We start from the raw sequence: 20,478 nt of genomic DNA on the forward strand, positions 1-20,478 counted from the left end.
CGTTCTAGTTTCTTACTAGTTTTTCTTGTGGACTTCTTGTGTGACTAATCAACTCCTCAAGCGTGCTTTTCAAGCCATAACTTTAGGTATCAGCACAAAAGTATTTTCACCTCTGTCAATTTAAACATTATCATTCTAAACTAATTTATTCCACACAGGAATGACTAGAGAAAGAAAGAAACAAGTAATAAAAACATGGCTCTGTGTACATGTGAAGAATGCTCCACAAGTGAATTGTTTGTTTTTGCTTCTTTCTACTTTTCAGCGTGTAATTAACCACTGCTTATTCCTTTACAGCCTACAACTGCTCCAGTTTTATTAGAATATAACTACGGACAGCTGTGACAGATAATAACCACCTCAGGCACTCAGGCAGAATTAAAACACATGTTAAAGGCTCAATAATGAAAAACAATCATAACCAGCGAGAAAAAACTGAAGTCATAGCTGAGGAAGTAAATGATACAACAGACATGTATTAAAAGAGCAGTAAAACTATATTGAGCCATGAAAGAAGCTCTCACTTGGCAAGTCCACCTGGAAGCAAATATTTACTCATTTTATGAAACATTACTCAATATAATGACTTACAAGAGAAGCAGGGGGTTTCTTTCCAAGGAAGAAGCTAGTAAGGCAGATCACACCTGCGATTACTGGAATGAATTGTGGATTGGTTCTGCAATTTGCAAACAGCTATAAGGAAATGTTATGGATAATGGAGGGCAGTAGTTCAGTGTTTAATCATTGAAATAGATAAATAACTGGGGAAACACACATCTCACTCAAAACCTAAAAAGGCAACATCAAATACTGATACGTTAAATCACAAATATGAGTACAGTCATTTTTCTATGTGCTATTGTGAATTTATTTTTCAGATTTGCATTAGCAGTGACAGCAGTGGCAATGTTTTTAATTGTTTAATTACCAAGATGAAAGTGTTTAGCTGAAGACAAAGGGTAATTTACTTGAATACATCTCTGTATTACCTTTTCTAATGTTTTTGCACATATGATAAAACATGTCTTTCACTGCACACAGCAGGTGTAAGATTTACGTAGGTAATCTAAGCACAAGTCAAAAAAAGCATGGTGCTCACTTTTGAACAACATGGACCCCCTCAGTTCAAATCTAGAATGACATGTCAGGTATGAAACCCTGAGAAAACTTGTTGCCTCCACTAATGATACGCAATATGAAAGTCATGCCAAGATGTTGACATTTCATGTAGAAAAAAAAAGACAATCTCACAGCTTGAAAAAAACAAACATTTATTTTTAAGGAATGCACACACAATATTCCATCTGGAGTTTCCAAAAGTAAATATTTTCCAAAGCTAACAAAACAAAATGAATGTCTGTAACAACCATTTTACTTTCAAGTAAAATGTTTTTAAAAAAACATTTGATTGTTAAAGCAATGTCTCTGTTCTTTCTTCACGAATGTTTAAGACACAAAAAAAAATTCTAACCCAACCCCATGAAATATACCCAAGTATACCCATGAAAGGAATTGACCTCTGCACTAAAATTCTTTTATAAAATGGGGTAATTTTTCCAGAAAATTCAGAATACACTGCAATTATAATGCTAAGGTACAAAATGACAGTTCTAATACAGCAGCACAATATACAACAGTATGTCAGACATACTGAATCATGCATTTCTTTAAATTAACACTGCAAAGATGATAATGACAGCAATTTGAACACTGCTGGGAAACAACGGTTAAGAAGCAGTATGTCTTTTCTTACAAATGAGAATAACTGCACAACTCAGCAAGCACAGACAGTTTCCTAATTCTTACAGATCTAGACACTCATCATAACTGTTCAATATTCTCCGTCAACCCCGTCAAACAGCTAGTCACGCAAAGCTCCTCTTCAATTAACATAGCTTCTGCTACGTTAAATGAAACAGCCCATAACACAAACAGATTACTAACCCAGCATGAGATTGCTTCACTGAGATGGCTTTATTTTTTTCTACTACTGTATAATATAGTTGCAATTTACCATCAGAATATAACAAAAAATTGTAGAAAAAATTAGAACTTTTGAAACAAATGAATAAGGACCAGTAATAAAAATGTGCAATTTTAATAAGGAACAAATAGGCTTAACTCCGGATGCTTAAGCTATTTCATTATGTCTATGTGGTTAGAGTACAGGTGTCTACCAGTACACTACACCAACCATAGTTCTGCACACTAAAAAATAAATACAAAGCCTTTACTGGCATTATGTTTTAAAACTGGAAGGAACATGCTACAGAGGAGAGTGCATTTGACACAGCATTTCCAGGAAAAAAAACCCTCTTCTTCCTTCTAAACTGTTAACCATTTTGTCACATTTGCAGTCCTACCCACATGAAAATCAAAATGCACTAGTTTAATAAGAAAGATAAAAGCTCTAGAAGCAGAAAGCACATGAAACCAACTAATGCCACAAGAATGCTCTTTTCCTGCCTGGATACGTATTGTAGATCACTTTTAAAAAACAAAAACAAAAGATAAGGACACTTCTCTACCCGTAATTTACAAAAACTAGTCTGTTGATTCTACCAACATCCAGGATATAACTGAACAAAACCTGCAGTTCTCGTTTTTGATGAGACCTCTGTCTTTTCAGTATGAAACCACACCATGTAAAATGGGGTAAAAGCTTAAAGTCTGGATAACATAGTTTGGCTCTTCAACTTAGGTTTAGGGAACTAAAACTGTTTGGGAAGACTGTTGATACAAACCAGCCCGGGGAAGATTGCAGCATTTCAGAACAGCGGTAGCTAAAAAACAAAACATGGCAATACTATCAGCATTTCAAATATAAACACCCACATATGTATAATAAGTCTACACCACACACACACACTAAGAAATAAAATTAGTTTTCCAACAAACTGTTTCTAAAAATCAATAATCTTTTGCACAACTTCTTTTAGTTACTAACCATTCATTACATACCTGAAAAAGTGTGTCTTTAACAGACAGATCTGTCCTTGTAGCCCCAGGTGTATTTTATATAAACTGGGTTAATTTGCAGGAGACAGGCAATACAATTGTGAATATTACAGTGTGGATGCCATGGGATTAGGAGGATGAAATGCTCAGTAAAAAAAAAGCAGGAACAAACTTTTGCTACAAAATACTATAATCAAGAAAAGAAAATGGTTGGTGAAATAAACGAAGCTATTACAGAATCTCAAAAAGCTTAAACGCAAAAACAAGACATTGCTGCCAAGCAAAAAGTCCGTTCAATCACGTGACTACACTAGGGTAACAACTGGAAAGACTCATTTTTTTGCTTTGGCCACCCACAAACGTGCTCATTTTCAGCTCATAAAGTCGAAGCACAACAAAACAATTTGAAGTCTGGTCTATACAAATAAAAGTACCACCGTGGCAAAGAAAACCTTATGTACATTCTAATGAAGAACTGTCGAACTGAGCTTTGTGCTGTTCTCTTTTTCAGATTTAAGGCAAGTCTGAGGATATGTTTTGTTTTTAAATTCTGCTACATGTATCTTGTAAAAATCAAGTGAAGCAAATGAAGATATTTTAATGAAATGCACCAGCCATCTGCTATGCAATAAGTTTATATGCTGTACAGTGATAGATAAGTTATGTTATGGTTAAGCACATAACACAATGTTGTAACACACCAAACTTAAAATTGCAGGCAGACCTCTGTGGTTATCTGAAGCATGCACATTATGGATCTGTACTTTAAAAGTAGTGATTCTTGATTAGCATTTAGCTGTTTTTTTAATTGCTTTATTTTTGTGAAAACAGCTTTACCAGCTTATATTACCCTCCACTGCATGTCATTCAGCCAGCCTCACAATAGAAAGTTAGTCATTGTCTTCCTTTTTGCCAAAACCCCCCAGACTAAATTGGCCATTTTTCCAGTTTTCTGGTTCAGACTTAAATTCCATTTAAAGTAAATAGAAGTAGATACAGCACATAAACAGCTATTTCAAACACACTTCTGTGTTCACTCACGGTTTATAGCCGCCAAAGATTTTTAAAGCTGTCACTCCTTTCAAATTGTATACAGAGAAATAAATTATTTGAATAACAGACCCCTCCACAGGCAAAACTGTTAATGTCCAGAATCGGGAAGAATCAGAGCTGATATTATCCAAGGTTAAAGACACTCTAAATATGTAAATGTTAATGTTACACAGCCGTCAGTTTTCACAATTTAGACACTCCCCAAACAGCCTACTGTCAATTCAATGGGGTCACTGCAGTAAATTAAACAGATTGTACACTACATTTTTAGAGCAGTTCAGAACCAATTACAATCCAAGACTTTCTGTATTTCCATAGCTGCATTTATGATGAGTACTCTTTGAACAATTCGGAACCTAGTTTTATACATTTGCCCTGGATCTTTCCTATTGTAAATTGTTTTGAACACGTTTACAGTGGAACAGCCTCTGTATGTTCTTTGAAACTCCAGAATTGGGATGCTATACCAGAGTAGCTGTTCCAGTTTTCATTAAATAAATAAGACAGGATAAGCATGTCATTTTAATATACAGAAGTGAAAAATACAACATCAGCAAAAAAAGCAGAATTCCTTCAATCACACTTTGTCTAGTGAGAAACAGAAAGTGATGTTCTCAGAAACTGTGTACAATAAATGCCAACCTACACTGCATAAAGTACACAATCAATACTGAATGATTTAAAATTACTATGCCAGCATATTTAAGAACAATTATTTTATCCTGGTCCCACAATGTACTTCTACACCAGGTGTAAACTGAGCCACAGGACTTGTCTAATTTCCTAGGACCCCACACCTACTCTGCAGTAACTGCTAAAGCAACACACTATAAATTAGTGCTCTACACATTGCAGGAAACTGCAATAGTTTGCTCTTTATCATTTAACTATACCATAGCTTTGTGGCAGAGAGAGGAACTGGTCTCTGCCCAGTCTGGGTCCAATGGCTTAATTTACACCAACTATATAGGCAGGTAATAGCCCTCCTCTGGAGATCGTTGGTAGAAGCTGGCCTTCCCAGGTCCCGATGGGGGGCTGTATTTAGATCGTGGGGCTGGGGATGTGAGGGTTGTGTGCTGCACCAGGACCCCTCGCAAGAAGGGGGGTGAGGCCCTCCCTCCACCCGCCCCCGAAGGTCCTCTCAGATCTTCTTGGCCCGGCGCCCCAGGTGGTGGTAGTAAGCAAGGCTGATGACAATGAAGAGAACTCGACTGAGGAGGAGGAGGATCGCGCCGTTAGACACCGACCCATTCTCCACCAGAGTGATGGCTGTCACTGCAACGACACAGGCCACAGCTCCTTACTGAAGGGAAACAAACTCACCATCACTCATCTTGGTTCTGTGCTGACAGAGGGGAGGACAGGCTGATTGGCACAGGAGAGCTTTCTTTACAAGTGTAAATCTTAGCACATTGTGTTTTACAAAGATAGTCTGAATACCTCTATGCTATTTTTTGTACATTTCCTTGCAATTAATCTCATTATTAAGTGCTCTAAGTTGTCATATCTGAAAGACATTGTATGAAGTCAATTCTGGGTGATTTAATACTTTTTTCATCTGATGCCAAAGCACTGACATTGTCAACATTTTTCAGAGATGTCAGATAAATTACATGCAGAATATCATTCAGGCTAGTACTGTACAGAGCTATAGTTGCAGTGCAGCTATAGTTATAGCATTAATAGGGCATTATCAATTAAAAAGCCTTACAAATATTAAATGAACTGCAGCAAAAACAGATTACAGTGGGACTTGAGCTTTCTCTAATTCAATTTTTTTAAGTGCAAGTTGTATTATTTTCAGTTTTATATATAGTTAAGTAAATGGGTGGAATATAACTATGATTGAACTTATTCCATAAATAACTATGGTCATTTGTTTTGTGTATGTAAACATATGCGTTTAAGTATCTGCTGTGAAGAACTTTTATGCCCTGTTGAGGAATAAACAGGTAATTCATTATATAAAAACTGAAAGGTAAATAAAAATAAATGACCATTAAAACAGTGAAACAAAGGTTTGCTAAATTTTAAGTGATAATAAAATTAATTGCACATTTTAATTTTAAAAAGAATGAGGTCAAAGGCTAGTTAAGCTAGATGTCTGTGAATGTATTCACTCAAGTACTTTTATCACTGCACAGTTAACAATGGGTCAAGTGAGGGAAGATACTGAATATTGAAAACAAAATGAATGTCAAAATAAGGAAAACCATTGGTTCAAAAAGTTGTCTGTAGTTGTTAACTTGATCTATTTGTAATTGTTTTTTTTTTAAATGACAGTCTTCTTGTTATAAAAGACAACTTGAAACAAAGGCAAGAAAAAGCATAAAGCATAAGAGACTGGGGTCACACTGACTTGAACAACTCCTTTGCACATGGCAGAAAATCTTTTTTTTTAACTAAGGGTAAAATCAGTTTGTTTAAAAAAGCATGGAATATTAAGTATGTATTTTTCTATCCATCACATGCTGTGGAACCTTCTGACACCCTTTTATCTTCAAAAGCAAAGAAACTTCTGCAAGCCAAGGGAAACAAAACAAACTGCTAGTCTCAAAAAGCAAATGTCAGAGCAAGACCCAACCACAAGAGGGGAGTGTTGGTCAACGCGTCCAACCAATTGGCAAAGCAGATGAAGTCTAGTGAATGTGAAGGCCAGAGCCTGCAGTGTCTTATACTCACGTCAAGTATCTAATCTATGAAAATAGCTGTTAACTATAAATGTAGATAACATACATTTTAACATGTGTTTAATTATATCTTGAAATTTAAAAAGCTTACAGGAATGCGTTTCCTTTTGCAGTAAGTCTGCAGTTATCTGGTTGCAGTTTGTAGAAGCAGATAATTGTCAGTTTGAGTCCCAATGAGAATAATGTTTAAAATAAGCAAAAGGGGCCAAAGCTATCCTCTCTTTTAGAGCTTTTTGCATTCATTCAAACAAACATTTATAGAATATCAGGAATCATGGTGTATTAGTTGTGACTAAGGTATCCCTGCTGGTGCTGAGGTAACTGTGTTTTTTTCCACACCTACCTAAAAACTGCACCCCGAAATAGCAGGCCTCTGTCAACAGCGTCCACTGAATAATCGCCTTCTCGGCTGTGTACAGCCCATTCCACATGATTAGTGAGATACCTGTGGAGAGCAGAAGACACACAGGGTCACGTGAGCCTTAGGGGAATCAAGCAGACAGAGCTGAGCAGAGCACAAATGAGTTGCAAAAATCAGGAATTGTTTGCGCTGGCAAATACATGTAGAATTACCCTTTCCCATTAAAATTAATTAAAAGATCACAGGGTACAGTATTTAGCGGTGTGCTTCATACCACAGTATCAGTCAGGATTCAATTACAGTTCAGGCCTACATAAACTGTGAAATGGTAGAAGTGGTTATTATGGGAGATTTTAATTTTCCTCACAAATACTTGGGAAACCCAATCAGGGATGTCAGAAGGTACAGTATATCTGAAATGGTTGACCTGACTAACAGCTACTTTCTTACTCAGTGTGTCAGTACCTTCAACAGGTAAAGATAGAAAAGACTACAAGATAGAATGAGGAATAATATTTGAGAAAAATGAAAGAATGCAATATAAAAGTGTAGAATTTCAGGAATACAGACTATGAATGAAAGAATTGAATCAGTTGAGATTAGAAAGCCACAGCTTAAAAACGTTTCCTTGAAGCACAGAACAACTTTATCCCAAAAGTAAGCCACATACAAAAATAGAAAACATCCATGCAAATGCTTTGATATTGGATATAGAATACATTAAGAAAAACTAAATTGTATGTTTAAAAACAACAACATTCGTTTAAAAAAAAGTGCGTAATCAACTGCAACACAGTTCACAGCACAAGATCAAAAATATATTGGAAAGATCAAGACAGAGACAAAAGAAATTAATGGAAGCTAAATAAAATTTTACAAAAGTAAATTATCACTTGCAAATGCAAAATATTCACAATGTTATAAATAATAACCCTGCTATAAAATAGATTTTCTTCATAATTCACCATTTTCATGAGGAAAATCTTTTTTTTAAAGCAGGGGCACTGACATACTTAAGTACATTCATTGTACTGATCATATGTTCAGTATAATGTTGATGATTAACCCACATTCACGTTAATAACCAGCAGGAAGTCTACTGTGAAGAATGTTTGGCCGCTGCTGGAAGCGATTCAAGCTGCACATTTGCAACACTTTTTGCATCAGGTTGCCAGTGCAGTCTTGTGGGATTCTGTCCCGTTCCTCAAATGTGTACGATGAACCAGTAAAACACTGTTTAGAATCTCGGTTAGAAGTTAAGTTAACATGTCATAAAAAAGACTGATGTCTGATATGTGAAATCGAGTGGGATCCCAGGTTTAAAAGAGCAAGGGGTATGTGGTTTACACAAAATCTGGAACATCACGTTGTTGATGATGACGTCCTGGTCATCCAGAAGGAGCTGGATGTTACCTTTGAATCGTAAACCTACTATCAAACATGCCATGTGGGCCAAAGCAAAAGGCCACTTAATCTCTGCAATCTGTTGCTGAGAAACCTCGAAGAAAGACCATCATGGCTGCTGTCAGGGGTGGAACATGCAGACCAACAGAGGGGCAAGAACCGTAGAGGCAGCAGAGCAGTAGCAAGAGACGTCACAAGGTAAGGTTTTCAAGTGCGTTAATGTTACTAATTTTACCATTGATTGATCTCAGCAGGTGGATCAAGACTTAAAAACAAAGCAAAAAAAAAGTTTTTCAAAAGACACAAAGGTCACACATCTGGTCCACAAAAGCAGAAAGATGTAATGTGTATGTACTACCGTCTACTGACATCAGTCTCTCCAGACAACCAAACTGTGCTTTGATCTTCTGCTGTGTGTCTGACCATGTCCTGCTGTATTATGCCCATAATATCCAGATGAAGTTGCAAAGACTAAGGGAAATGTTGGTTAAGAGAAACCTCTAGTACTTTTTTAGCATTGAGAAAAAATGGAGGAATTCACTTTCTTTTCAGAAACCAGGTTTCTAACACAGTTCCTGTCATGTATCCTGCAACACGTGGCCATCCCTTCCCAGGTTCTAGCTTCTATGCAGGCTCTTCCATGTTACAGGATGAGTTTTTGATGAGTCCTCAGCAGTCCAGATGGGAAGGTGGGCAAGATGATTTCTGAAGCACGCGCTTTTCTGGCACAATGTGTTAACGTGTTTGCAGGCTTCAGGAGCTTCTGGGGAAGCGGCATCACTTGATACAGAATCCTTCCTCCTAGCAGGTACCATCTGTGTGGTGGATTATCACAAATCTCTACCTGTGCTCACCATCTGGTTTGCAATTGATTAAAAAAGGGGCTCATGTTACAAAGCCTGATGGGAATCTGAATCGTCCAGCTCAGCACTACGGGAGGTCCCAGAAACAGGAAAGAGAGAACAGGCATGTAAACACTATGGGCTACTGTAATCCAGCACGCATGATCTAAGTCTGTAGGAGACAGATGGCTGGACACATTGTACCTCACAGGTAGTACTACAATCCACACAAAATAACCATGTCATGTAAAAAAAAACATGTGTAGGAGACCGTATTATTATAGTATGATATGAAATTATTTAGAAATTATATGAGCCTTTTTCACAAAGAATTTTGAAGATTTCATTTTATATGTTATATAAAATGTTTATATGTTTATATGTTAACATTTTATATGTTAACCTATTTTTTATTTGTATCTGTATCTTATTTTTAATTACAGCACATACCCACCCAATCTGTCAATTTAAGACTAATCTTTTCAATAACTGCATTGGGAGAATGACAGATGAAAGAGATTCAACAGGCTCTCCTTCCAGCACTATTTTGTTTTGTGGCCTGTTGCAAGTTCCACAGCGGCTGACGGGTGAGTTTGCGTCTCACAGTGACATAACTGTCAGCTCTGTAAGCACCTGTAAGTGCTTACAGGAGTTACTTTATTGCTGAAAATCAAGGACAACTAATTTCAGCCTCCATTTGGAGATTCCTGGCCAATGTCAGCTAGTGACATGAGGCTGGAACACAGAATAAGTTCAAGCTGGAAAGCATATCAACAATATAAAAGCTTTCAGAAATACGACTGATAGCAAGTCTCAGAATGTGACGTGTCTTAAATCTTTTTCCATCCTAGTTTGCACTTTGAAAACTCACAGAACTAACAGCATTTATATCTAATTTATAAAATTAAAAGCACCAATGGTAAACATCAGATATCTGCATGAAAATGGAAAAGGTGTCAACACTTGACATCCCAGAAAAGCTTTAGATGAATGTGACAGATGTTTAGATGCTTAGATAGATGTTAGCCTGGTCAAAGTGGTGACCTAGCTAGTTTTTCAAGAGTAGTCAATTACAGGTCAAGAGTAACTGCCTTATAATGAATCTCATGATAAAAATGGGTTTGAACTAAAGCATCAAGAGCCTATTGACTATTTCATTAAAAACTGAAATATAAAAAAATATTTCATAACAAGCATTTCAATTTGCCTAAATTGCAGTTCAAATATGAGTCCCTCCTTTCCTCCTTCATAAAAAGTCATGACAGAGTTTCTAAAGCAATGTTTCTTTCACCAGAGGCCTTCCGAAATAACATTTCTAGTTTAATTCAATGCAAGCTTTATTGTCCCATTGGGGAAATTTGTTTTACAGCACACTCCCAACACAACAACACAATGACAGACAACATTTTTAAGTCAGTAAAACCGCATTACATTAAGATAAAGGAGAAGATCGTTACTGTAAAATACACTGTTTGAAAAGAGATATTGCAGTGAGAATGAAAGATTTCCTGTGTCTATAAGTATTCCACCTGGGGGCACAGAGGCGTGCCCCAGACAGGAGAAGTATGAATTTGCAGTGGAGGGGGTGAAAGACACAATCCGTAATACACATTTACTCAATAAATTTGTCTTCACAATAACAACGTAATACAAGCACAAGCCTAGAGGAACACATTACATCAATTCACTTACCTTTAACACCTTTCCATTGTAAATGGAAACTCTACCAACAATGAGAAAGACATAGAAAATAACTTTGAAAAAAGCCCTTACTGAGAAGTGCACCTCCGTACAGTCTAATTGACATCTTTGTGCCAGACAGCTCCTCGTCAAACACCGCATCATACAGCTGGTTGGGGAATGTGAGAGCCTGCACAGGTGGACAAAAAAGAGCCTGTCAGGGATCTCTGATTCACAGAAACTGCCAATCTGCTTCTACAGAAAGCATCTCCTGGCAATCACCATCATGAATCCTGACAGAAACAGCTCTTAATCACTGTTATTGAGCGATGCAGAATAATCTGGATTACTTATAAGAATAATGCTGTTGCTGAAAAACATATTTTGTTCATCCTGTGCTCCCACAAACCTAATCGTTCAAATTTCCCTCCTTGCGCCACATTAAACGTAGAAGCAGGAATGTTTTCCATGTTCCTCAGAAACCCAACAGCGATTTTCAATTTAGTCTCACAACTAATTTGGGATAGATGGTGATCATTCAGTGTTCTTTTTTTAAGATTCAATCCACTTTTCATCCACATAAACCCCCCAGGCCGCCCATTTCTTGTAAACAATGTTGTAACTATATCTGGTTATTCCTCTCCTAAAATGTGAAACAGTAGAGTTTTGTTAAATTCTGTTTTGATGGTGCATACTATAGAAGAGAACTATATAAACTAAGATCTGACTAGTTGATTCCTTAGCTCCTTAGTTTCTGCAGCACTAAAGGTCTAAAATCAAATCCAGATTATTGTCTATCACCATCCTATAGAAGAGCGTAATCCATTTTCATACTGTCTTAAGATGACTCATCAAAGTCAATTTAGAGCAGCCAATTAAGTCTCACATATAACTAGCAACCTTGCTACAGTATACGTCCCTCTCTTAACTTCACACTATATTTCCTACCCAGTTTAGACCCAGACGCTAAAGACTATCGAACAACTTGCAAGTCAAGAGTGAGAAAAGCTCTAGAACAGAGAAATTCAGTCTTCTCCTCTGCACATTGCAAGAAAGGAGTGATCGGGGAAAAATGTTCGACAGAAATGCAGAGCAGTGCCAGTTTAGCATATCTGTTTACACTAACTGCACCTTGTAAGAGAAAAAAGATTAACAAAATCACAGTAGCATTTGATGTCTTTAAAGTGTTTCAGTAACCATTTCTGAATGATTCTAAAGATTAGATTATGATTTAGGGTGGCTTAAATTTGGAGAGAAAATATTTAACTATATACATATATAACAATCGTTAACTAATAAAATATGTTAAGTATTTAAAAATAAGACTTTTTTCAGTTGTAAACCATCATAAAACCTTTTAAAACTTTTCTATTTTTTAAAGTAAGCTTTTCTCATAAGTGTAATGAAAAATGACTGCTTATATCCAATGAAGTGCTCAAAGTTGTATTCTCGATTTCCTGTATCAATGAATTCATACTGTTATTAATATACTGTATATACAGTAATAAGAAAAGAGTGTAATATAATTGATTATTTTGGTACTTCATCTGTCAGAGAGCTATCAGCTCAGATAGTAGTTCTCAAAGAATGGAGACTCCCTGAAAGAAGAGTCCTTCTGTGGTCCTTCCAGACAATTGCATTGGCAGCTCAGCTCATATTTGCAGTTGCTTGTGTGTCAAAGCTGTTAACCTAATGAGACAGCGGGGGAGTGAGCTATGATTATTCTGGACGCACTGCAATCCCACACTGGCTAATTAGATTGGTATGTGTCTGAGTGCCTGCTCCTCATTGTATGCTAAACTTTTCACTACAATATGAATTTCCCATTTTAACAAAACATCTAATAGGTCAGGCATTTTGGGCTGCCAAATTAAGAACTATGTTTTCCAGTACTAGGAACCTATTGCTCTGGGTTTCAGCCAACAGGGGTCAATGTAGAGTTACAAGAAAGAAATATATCCATATTATTTAGGTAACTTACCATTAAAGCCACAGCTGTGAACAATACTGCTGAAACAAGCAGCCAAACCCTGTAATAAAAAACAATACCACACAACCAAGTTCAATTGGAAAGGCTGTACATTCTCTGTTCAAAACTCCTAGACACATTTTAGGTGACCTCAAGACTACCAGAGACATGAACCAACAGGAAAACTGACCGGATCTCCCAGATTTATCTTTACTGTTTAATCAATATTGAAATGCTATATGACTTTTCATTAGAAATAAAACCTTCACTTGACAAAATTTTCCTAAAATAGCCATCAGTAGAGCCTATGCCATGTTCTGTAGTGTCAAGCAAACTGAGAAAGAAAGACTTCCACTGGATGAGATACTATTTCTAGTCCACCATGGGTTAACCCTTCCAGTAATGAAGGCAGTCGTTCATACACCCTGGCAAGACATGAGGTTTGAGCCTACAGCTCTAGACCCAGGATCTATGGTACAGAAAAGCACATGGAACAAATGAAGAAAGTAAGCAACACAGGAATCAAGGTCTTCAGTGTTAATATCTCGATGTTTCAAATGTGCAACTGTCTGAAAGCAAATGGATTCTCTCACCTGAGACCCAAAGGTTCACGAACTGCAAATTTTATTTCATTTCCCAGGACTTGACTGATCTGCAAAACAAACAGGAATAATAATAATAATAATAATAATAATAATAATAATAATAATAATAATAATGCATTTTCCCCAATTAGAAGTAAGCACTTTCTTCTTCTGCATCCAAGACTGCAGCTTTCAATATCTCTCAGTGCAGGGCTTATAACTGAGAAAAAGAAGCACGTAACTATAAAAGAGATTTTAATTTTGGGACATTAACTTATTCATGCATCACGATTAACATTTATGCAGTCATTAAATTAACAAGGTCTTCCATCAGAGAGCTTTGTTAATAGGAAACTATTTTTAGCAAGCCAATTTTATTTTGTAGCACATTGTCTTGATACAGTGCTGTACAGTACATCAAAGAGACACAACAGCCAGTCACTTGTGATTCTACCTATATACGTAATAGTGAATTTATCTTAATCTTAGCACACTGTTGATACATTGAAACTGATGTTGATGCTATTATATATTTAAGGTAGTTCATATTCTAATCAGAACAGCATAACATCCAGCTATAGTGCTTTCCACAGTATTGGCTCAGTGAACTTAAAATTGCTATTTTTGCTGTATAGTCAAATAATTTGGATTTGAGATAAAAAGGGGAATATGAGGCAAAAGTAAAGAATGTCACATTTAATTCTGCATATTTCTGTATTTACAAGTTGTACTGTTATATACATATTACATATATATATATAATAATAGCACTTTTGGTGTTAAATTCCCACATTTAAATAATTTACGAATGGCATCAATGAGAAAATTGACTGCATCTTCTAAGGTTTGGTGCAAAAGCCAACCATCTCTGCTCCAGAAATCTGTTATGACATGTATCAGTATTCTAGAGAACACAACATGTTTGTTAAAACTGAATGAAACTGTCAACTCTTGCCTCTAGAGTTACAGATCTCATGACATGGCATTGAAACACACTAATGATGAGGTATACATTTTAGACTTATTTTCCAGGTTTGAGAACACCGTTTTATTTCTATTGTTCATTCAACATTGACTTCATGACCTAATGATAGACAATAGACCATGCCTGATCTATGTTGTTTCTGCATATAATGCATTATGCCAACAAATTCCATTTGAAATAAATAAACTCAGGCTTGTTAAGTTGTTCAGAGCCTCTGCAACTTCACTTTGTTTTTCTCATTACAAGGTAGACTAAGTGTGTGCTGCATGCTCTCGTGTGTTTAACTGTTAAATTCTTTACGACACCAACAGGCATCAGTGTGTGAGGAAGGGAGACTAATAGTAACATATACAGATAGCACACATTTTAGCAAAAAGGTCACATATTTCATCATGACTGTTACTCCAAACCTGTCATAATCCTAAGAGAAATCACCACAGTATCAAAGGAGATACACAAGGATTCCAGTTCCAAATAAACAAAGGAATCACTGTCCCCAAAAGCCTAGAAGGTCTAAGAAAAAATTAAATTTAGTGTTAAAGTTTCTGGAGTGCTTGAAAATTTGCCTCAGGGGATAAATGCATCTGTTATTCAGAAAATCCATTGGATCAGAATAGTAAAGCACTGCACAGCTGACAGTGTTTGAGAACAGGGAAGAGAACTGTGTCTTGTGACAGGCAGGGATATTTCTGAAGAGAATGTGTTTGGGATCGCCACTGCTAAGAACCTAAGAAAGGTTACAAATGAGAGGTGGTCAGAGCAGGTTATGCAAACATCCCATCCAATTATTTCTTGATTGAAATTGGGATACTGGCTTCAACAATATGGCTGGGCAGCTTGTTCTACACTCCCAAAGTCCTTTGGGTAAAAAATAACCTCCAGTTCCTGGTTTTAAATGCACTTCAACATGGTTTTCAGCAGTGCTCTCTGGTTACTGTTTCTTTTGACCAACACCCACTGCACAGAGAATGGCAGAGTTTCCACACTCAAACAACAGATGTCTTTCCTTGGGTTAGTGAGACATATTACTGAAAGGGTTAGAGCAGAAAATTGTGTTAGCTTGCTGAATATTAAGGGAAAATCTGGGGTTTAAAGAGGCGTGTGAAAGGAATTATACCCCTGCGTATAACCGGGATCTCAGCCGCCTGGGCTGGGGGAGTTCTCCTTTAGCTCAGCCGGCAAGTTCCCTGTTGCGTGACGCCGGAGACCCGGGTTCGAGCCCAGGCAGTGAGGGGCGAACTGGCAGGGCAGGAGTGGCAAGGGCGGGAACCCCCAGAACCATCATACGTGTAAGCAGTGGCCTGAACACAGTTAGAGTTCAAATGTCAGAGTGCCAGTCTAGTGGAAAGCCCTGCCTCCATTAGACCCCATTAGCCCAGTAAATGGGATGACTGGTCGGTGGACTGATGCCCGAGATTGATAAGTAATTGGTCTAATTGAGATCCCGTTTGCACGGGGCTGGCGGAAGGCTGAATCCCTTATGAATGTGCTGGTCACCCCTGGCAACGGCAGGACCGGATCCGCTCCCAGCCTGGGTGTGACAGAGAGCATCTCTTTAGATTTTCCAAAAGACTTTGATTATTTTCCACACACAAAAAATAATCATTCTCAACTTGCAGGTGGTAGGCATTCAGGGACATGGATATTCTGAACTGGTTAAAGAATAGAAAAAAGCAAAAATGAGGGGTGAATGTTCATATTGGGGTTACAAGTGGAATACAGTACCACTGTGATCTGTTTGAGAACCGCTGCCTTTCCTAACGCGACACAAATTGGAAGATGAAATACCAAAAGAGGAGCATTAACAAACATTGTAGGGCCTGCAAAGGAAATTTAAAAAGGTTTAGATTCAGCACTGGGCATACAGATGGCAGATGGTATTTTATGTACGCAGTGCAGTGTGTTGCATCCTGGTAGCAAAAACAAACTATAAATACAGTATATGGTGGAAAACACCAAGCTTCAAGAAGCTGCTCATGAAATAAGGTGTCTATCTACATTCTTTTCATTTTCTAGATAATGTGAAGAAGGAAAACACTAACAATGTTAGGATATATAGTTAACAGTGTAAATTGTAAATCAAGATGTTCTATATAAATTGTACAAAGCAAATGTAATAGCTCATTAGATTGTTTACCATTCTGGTCACCATGGTACAAAACTTTATGTTGGTGATCTGGAAGCAGTCCAGATAAGAGCAACCAGTTATATTCTTTGGGTTGAGAGGCTAGAAAATTCTATTTAGTGTTGAATGTATAACACAAAAAAAGGACATGATTCAAGCATATGCTATCTTCAAAGCATTCACAAAGTGAAAACCCATGGATTTCTTCAAGAACAGAAAAACAGCACTGCAGGCAGTTCTCTCCTGATTGAGATATAAAAATCCAAAAATAATGTTAAAGGATGTCTTGGTTATTGGGACGCCTAACCCTTACCTCAGCCAGGGGCTTAATAACATACATCTTTCCAGCTAAGGGTTTGCACAAGGGTAAATGTTACAATCAACATAAATATTTACAGTAACTTGTTCTTGGGCAGTGGCAGTGCTTTCAACAACTTAATTAAGGGTATTTCATTTGCATTTCAGTTTTGATTTAAAATCCACACTTTTAATGTATCACAGAAGAACTGCCAATGATTAGTAGAACATTAACTGTAATTGCAATATACAGTAGGTCTTAAAGTGAAGATGGGACTAAATTCACATGAAAACCCTGTTTACAGACATGGAAACATTTAAAAAATGCTGATAAAGGATGTATAATTTCATGGTAAAGCTAATCGTCACCCCAGCTTTGGGCTTATTGACAAATACAGCTTTCCAGTTTAGGGATTGCATAAGTGTAAATATTACAATTACCATAAACATTTGGCTTGTTTTGGGTAGCAGTAGCACTTGAAAAAAATTAATGAAGCCTAATTCATTTTTATTTGAAATTCATACTTTTGCCATTTAAACTTATAATACTAACTGCCTCTATAGTACAGGTCTAAAATATAAAGTGAAGATTGTAGTAAATTAGCATTTTAAAGCCTTGTTAAAGACATGGGAATAGTCTTCACAGAAAGGCTTGTGAGAATTCGGAACAAACCTCAGAGCAATAGCTTTGAAGCTGACTCTTCTGAATTTTTGAGAAATGACTGGATGGGTTCCTTTGATCAATCTGATACTAAACCCCCCCCCCCCCCAAAAAAAAAAACAGATGTAACAAACCACTTCCTATTTTTCACAAACCTTATGTTCATGTGTTTTGGCTCTGGAGCCTTTCTTCAGGTTTGTACAGAGCACAAGGAGACAGCAGACAGAGAGAAAGACAAAACAGTGAAGAGGTGAGGAAGGGGGGGTGGGGGTGGGTAAAGGGGTTAATTAGGTAAAAAGGTAAAGGACAGATTACATGGAAGTGTGAAAATGAGATTAGCTGATAGCTGAGTGCAGGGGAAATGTTGAACCCAGTCTAACATGCCAAAATCCATCTCTGACACAAAATAAGCAGCATAACCTTTGATAAACACTATTTCAAGCTTTTATCTTCATTTTTTTCTAGCAGTTAACATAAAACAAAGAAGGAAAGAAGGTCTCACAGCTCTCCAGCCTTCAGGGTAGAATAATTAGCATTTTGTTCCAAAAAATTATATTGTTCTTTTGTATTTTTTTTTAACTGCAATACCCTTCCACTTGGACTTGACACACTCAATAAATTGATTTAGGTTTTCATCCTAAGACATTGATTATTCCAAATGTACCAAGTACTGCTTTCAGGATTGCTAAAATACATTTCATACAAAGCTTGAAGAATACTGTCAAAAGAGACAAGAAGAACAAAGACGAACAAAGACCTTTTAGTCCCACTTCAACCCCTTCAAAACACACTGGAAAGAAACAGGTGTGATAATGTGTTCAACAATACAGAGGCTTTATGTGAATGAGCCTCAACCTAATGAAATCAAAGCTAATGATTTTGCTACTGTATAGCATGGCTATTAGGAAAGCAAATTTGATTTCCAAATGACAAATTATAATTTAATAAATTCTAATTTATTTGGATCTATTAAATTGTAACTGATCAGAAATGTAATGTAGTATAACAGCTATTAAAAATCTATCCTCTCGGCTGTGAGTCTCCCAGGAAAAGTGGATTGAAGATGGGTGAATGGACAGAGAATCCACTTGGTAGACCAGTCATGCCACCATAATGTAACTTTCCTTTCCCACATCCCAAATTACTCCTTGCACAAAATCACTTCACAGTAAATTAAGATAATACACGTCCCTCAATGCTAAAATAATGGATTTTATTCTTTATATGTTTTTTTACATATATATATTTTTTAGTTTTGCTTACTAAAAGAGAAGCTTTCTTAGAAGTTTTTTTTTCCTTGCTTCTAAGGTACACTATAATACTGTAACTTCTTTTTTTGTAGGTTTTGTAGGTTTGGACTGCAGAGGTGGTATACAGAACTTCACTAGCAGTAGTATTCCATTACAAACCATACATCGGTGAAGATATCCTTCTGGCACGCAGCAGAAAACTTTTTCCTCAGCGCTTACACTTACAATCCTTTGTGCATTGAGCAATGCAATTTTCCTCGTACTGTTCCGAATCTTTCACATATTAGTTGTTGTGGGAATAGCTGCAGTGCCTGTGTATATACATATATTATGCACAATGGAATGGCCACAGGTAAAATGTGGTTTTGGGAGAAAAGAAACTTCAAGAAAGGGATTCAATATTCAGCCCCAAATCTACTGACACACGTTTCAGCATCCGTTTATTGACGTTTCAATGAGGCTGCTCTAAATAACAAGGAGTGGGCACAGAGAGAATGAGAGAGAGAGGAATTTTCCAGGCCCGGAGCTGTGTGTACATGTGTCTTCATATATTTGTGTGAGGGAGGCGTGGGAGTATATACTGTACGTAGCTAAGGTGGAACAATAAAACTGTCCATTGAGTCACACCAAAAATACCCCTGCACTTCGCCTTCTGCCCTGCTGGGAAACAAACTTGCACGCAGCTGCAGTGAGGAAGGAAAGGACGTCTATTTCTTTTGTCAGGGGGGAAATCGGGAGTTTCAATTCTTAGGATGCTCAGAGGGAAAAGCAGGAAGCCACCTTGCAGGAAAAGTGAAGGGGAAGGCTTGTTAGACTGTTTCCTTCCTTTGTTTACAGGAACTGCAATTTATCACTCAAATCTTTCATCAGACGGCTCTCTTCCCCCTTCCCTTTCTTGGCAACCTTGGTCCATTCTGCTCTTACCTACCATCTTGATATTTTAGGCTTAAAATGTAATTCAGTGGATCACATTTCAGCATTTTAGAATCTTAACCAGCACTGGCATGTGCATTACGTTGTGCGTCTGTTTCCAGGCCCTAAAATGTACAGGGCTACTCCTACACCTGGTTTTAAATCAAGAGCGGGGTGAAACTCAGGAGAAGACCTCTGTCCTCTCCCTGTATCTCAAGTCATTTAGATTAGGTTTCATGCCCATGAATGATTCAGGATAATAAAACATCAGAACATACATTTTAGAATGCAAAGCGTGAGACTTGGACTTACTATGCTCCAGCTCTGGCAGGGAATTATCTCACCACTTAAAAATGAGAAGATACTACACCATTGGCGTCTGTTCCTTATCTACAAAAGTGAGATGAAAGCTTCACTGATGTGACTCTCCAAACACATAGCTACTACAGCTGTGTGTGGACATCCAGGTTTCTCAAATTTAACAAACACAAGCTCTTGAGGATTGCCCTTCTGTTGGTCTCAAACAATGTTACCAAACGGTATCTGTAGATCTGGTATGCACACACGTACAGAACATCTAACTCAAACGATTTAGCAAATTTAATCATTTCTTTCCTACACCAAACTTATTCACAGAGAATCACAAATATCAGTAGATATGATATAATGATATAAATGTGAGACTGTCCTTCACTTGTTTACAGGCA

At 37.2% G+C, this 20,478-nt stretch overlaps 1 protein-coding gene across 6 annotated transcripts in view; it reads right to left on the reverse strand.

The window, feature by feature from the left end:
• Nucleotides 1-1,254: 1,254 nt before the first annotated feature.
• The window catches only part of LOC102688417 (tumor protein p53-inducible protein 11), a 71,938-nt gene continuing 52,714 nt past the window's right edge, over nucleotides 1,255-20,478 (reverse strand). For 5 of the 6 annotated variants that reach the window (XM_069181602.1, XM_006642476.3, XM_015338448.2 and 2 more), the window contains exons 3-7: nucleotides 13,551-13,609; nucleotides 12,970-13,018; nucleotides 11,082-11,178; nucleotides 7,045-7,146; nucleotides 1,255-5,286 (exon numbers count right to left, since the gene is read on the reverse strand). In XM_069181602.1, coding sequence (XP_069037703.1) covers nucleotides 5,153-5,286; nucleotides 7,045-7,146; nucleotides 11,082-11,178; nucleotides 12,970-13,018; nucleotides 13,551-13,609 — 441 coding nt within the window. In that variant the 3' untranslated portion in view covers nucleotides 1,255-5,152. Of the gene's footprint in view, nucleotides 5,315-7,044; nucleotides 7,147-11,081; nucleotides 11,179-12,969; nucleotides 13,019-13,550; nucleotides 13,610-20,478 lie in introns of all 6 variants that reach the window. The other variant, XM_069181601.1, reaches the window with a different exon arrangement.

The sequence above is a fragment of the Lepisosteus oculatus genome, chromosome 21 (genome assembly GCF_040954835.1).
Source record: "Lepisosteus oculatus isolate fLepOcu1 chromosome 21, fLepOcu1.hap2, whole genome shotgun sequence".
NCBI lineage: Eukaryota > Metazoa > Chordata > Actinopteri > Semionotiformes > Lepisosteidae > Lepisosteus > Lepisosteus oculatus.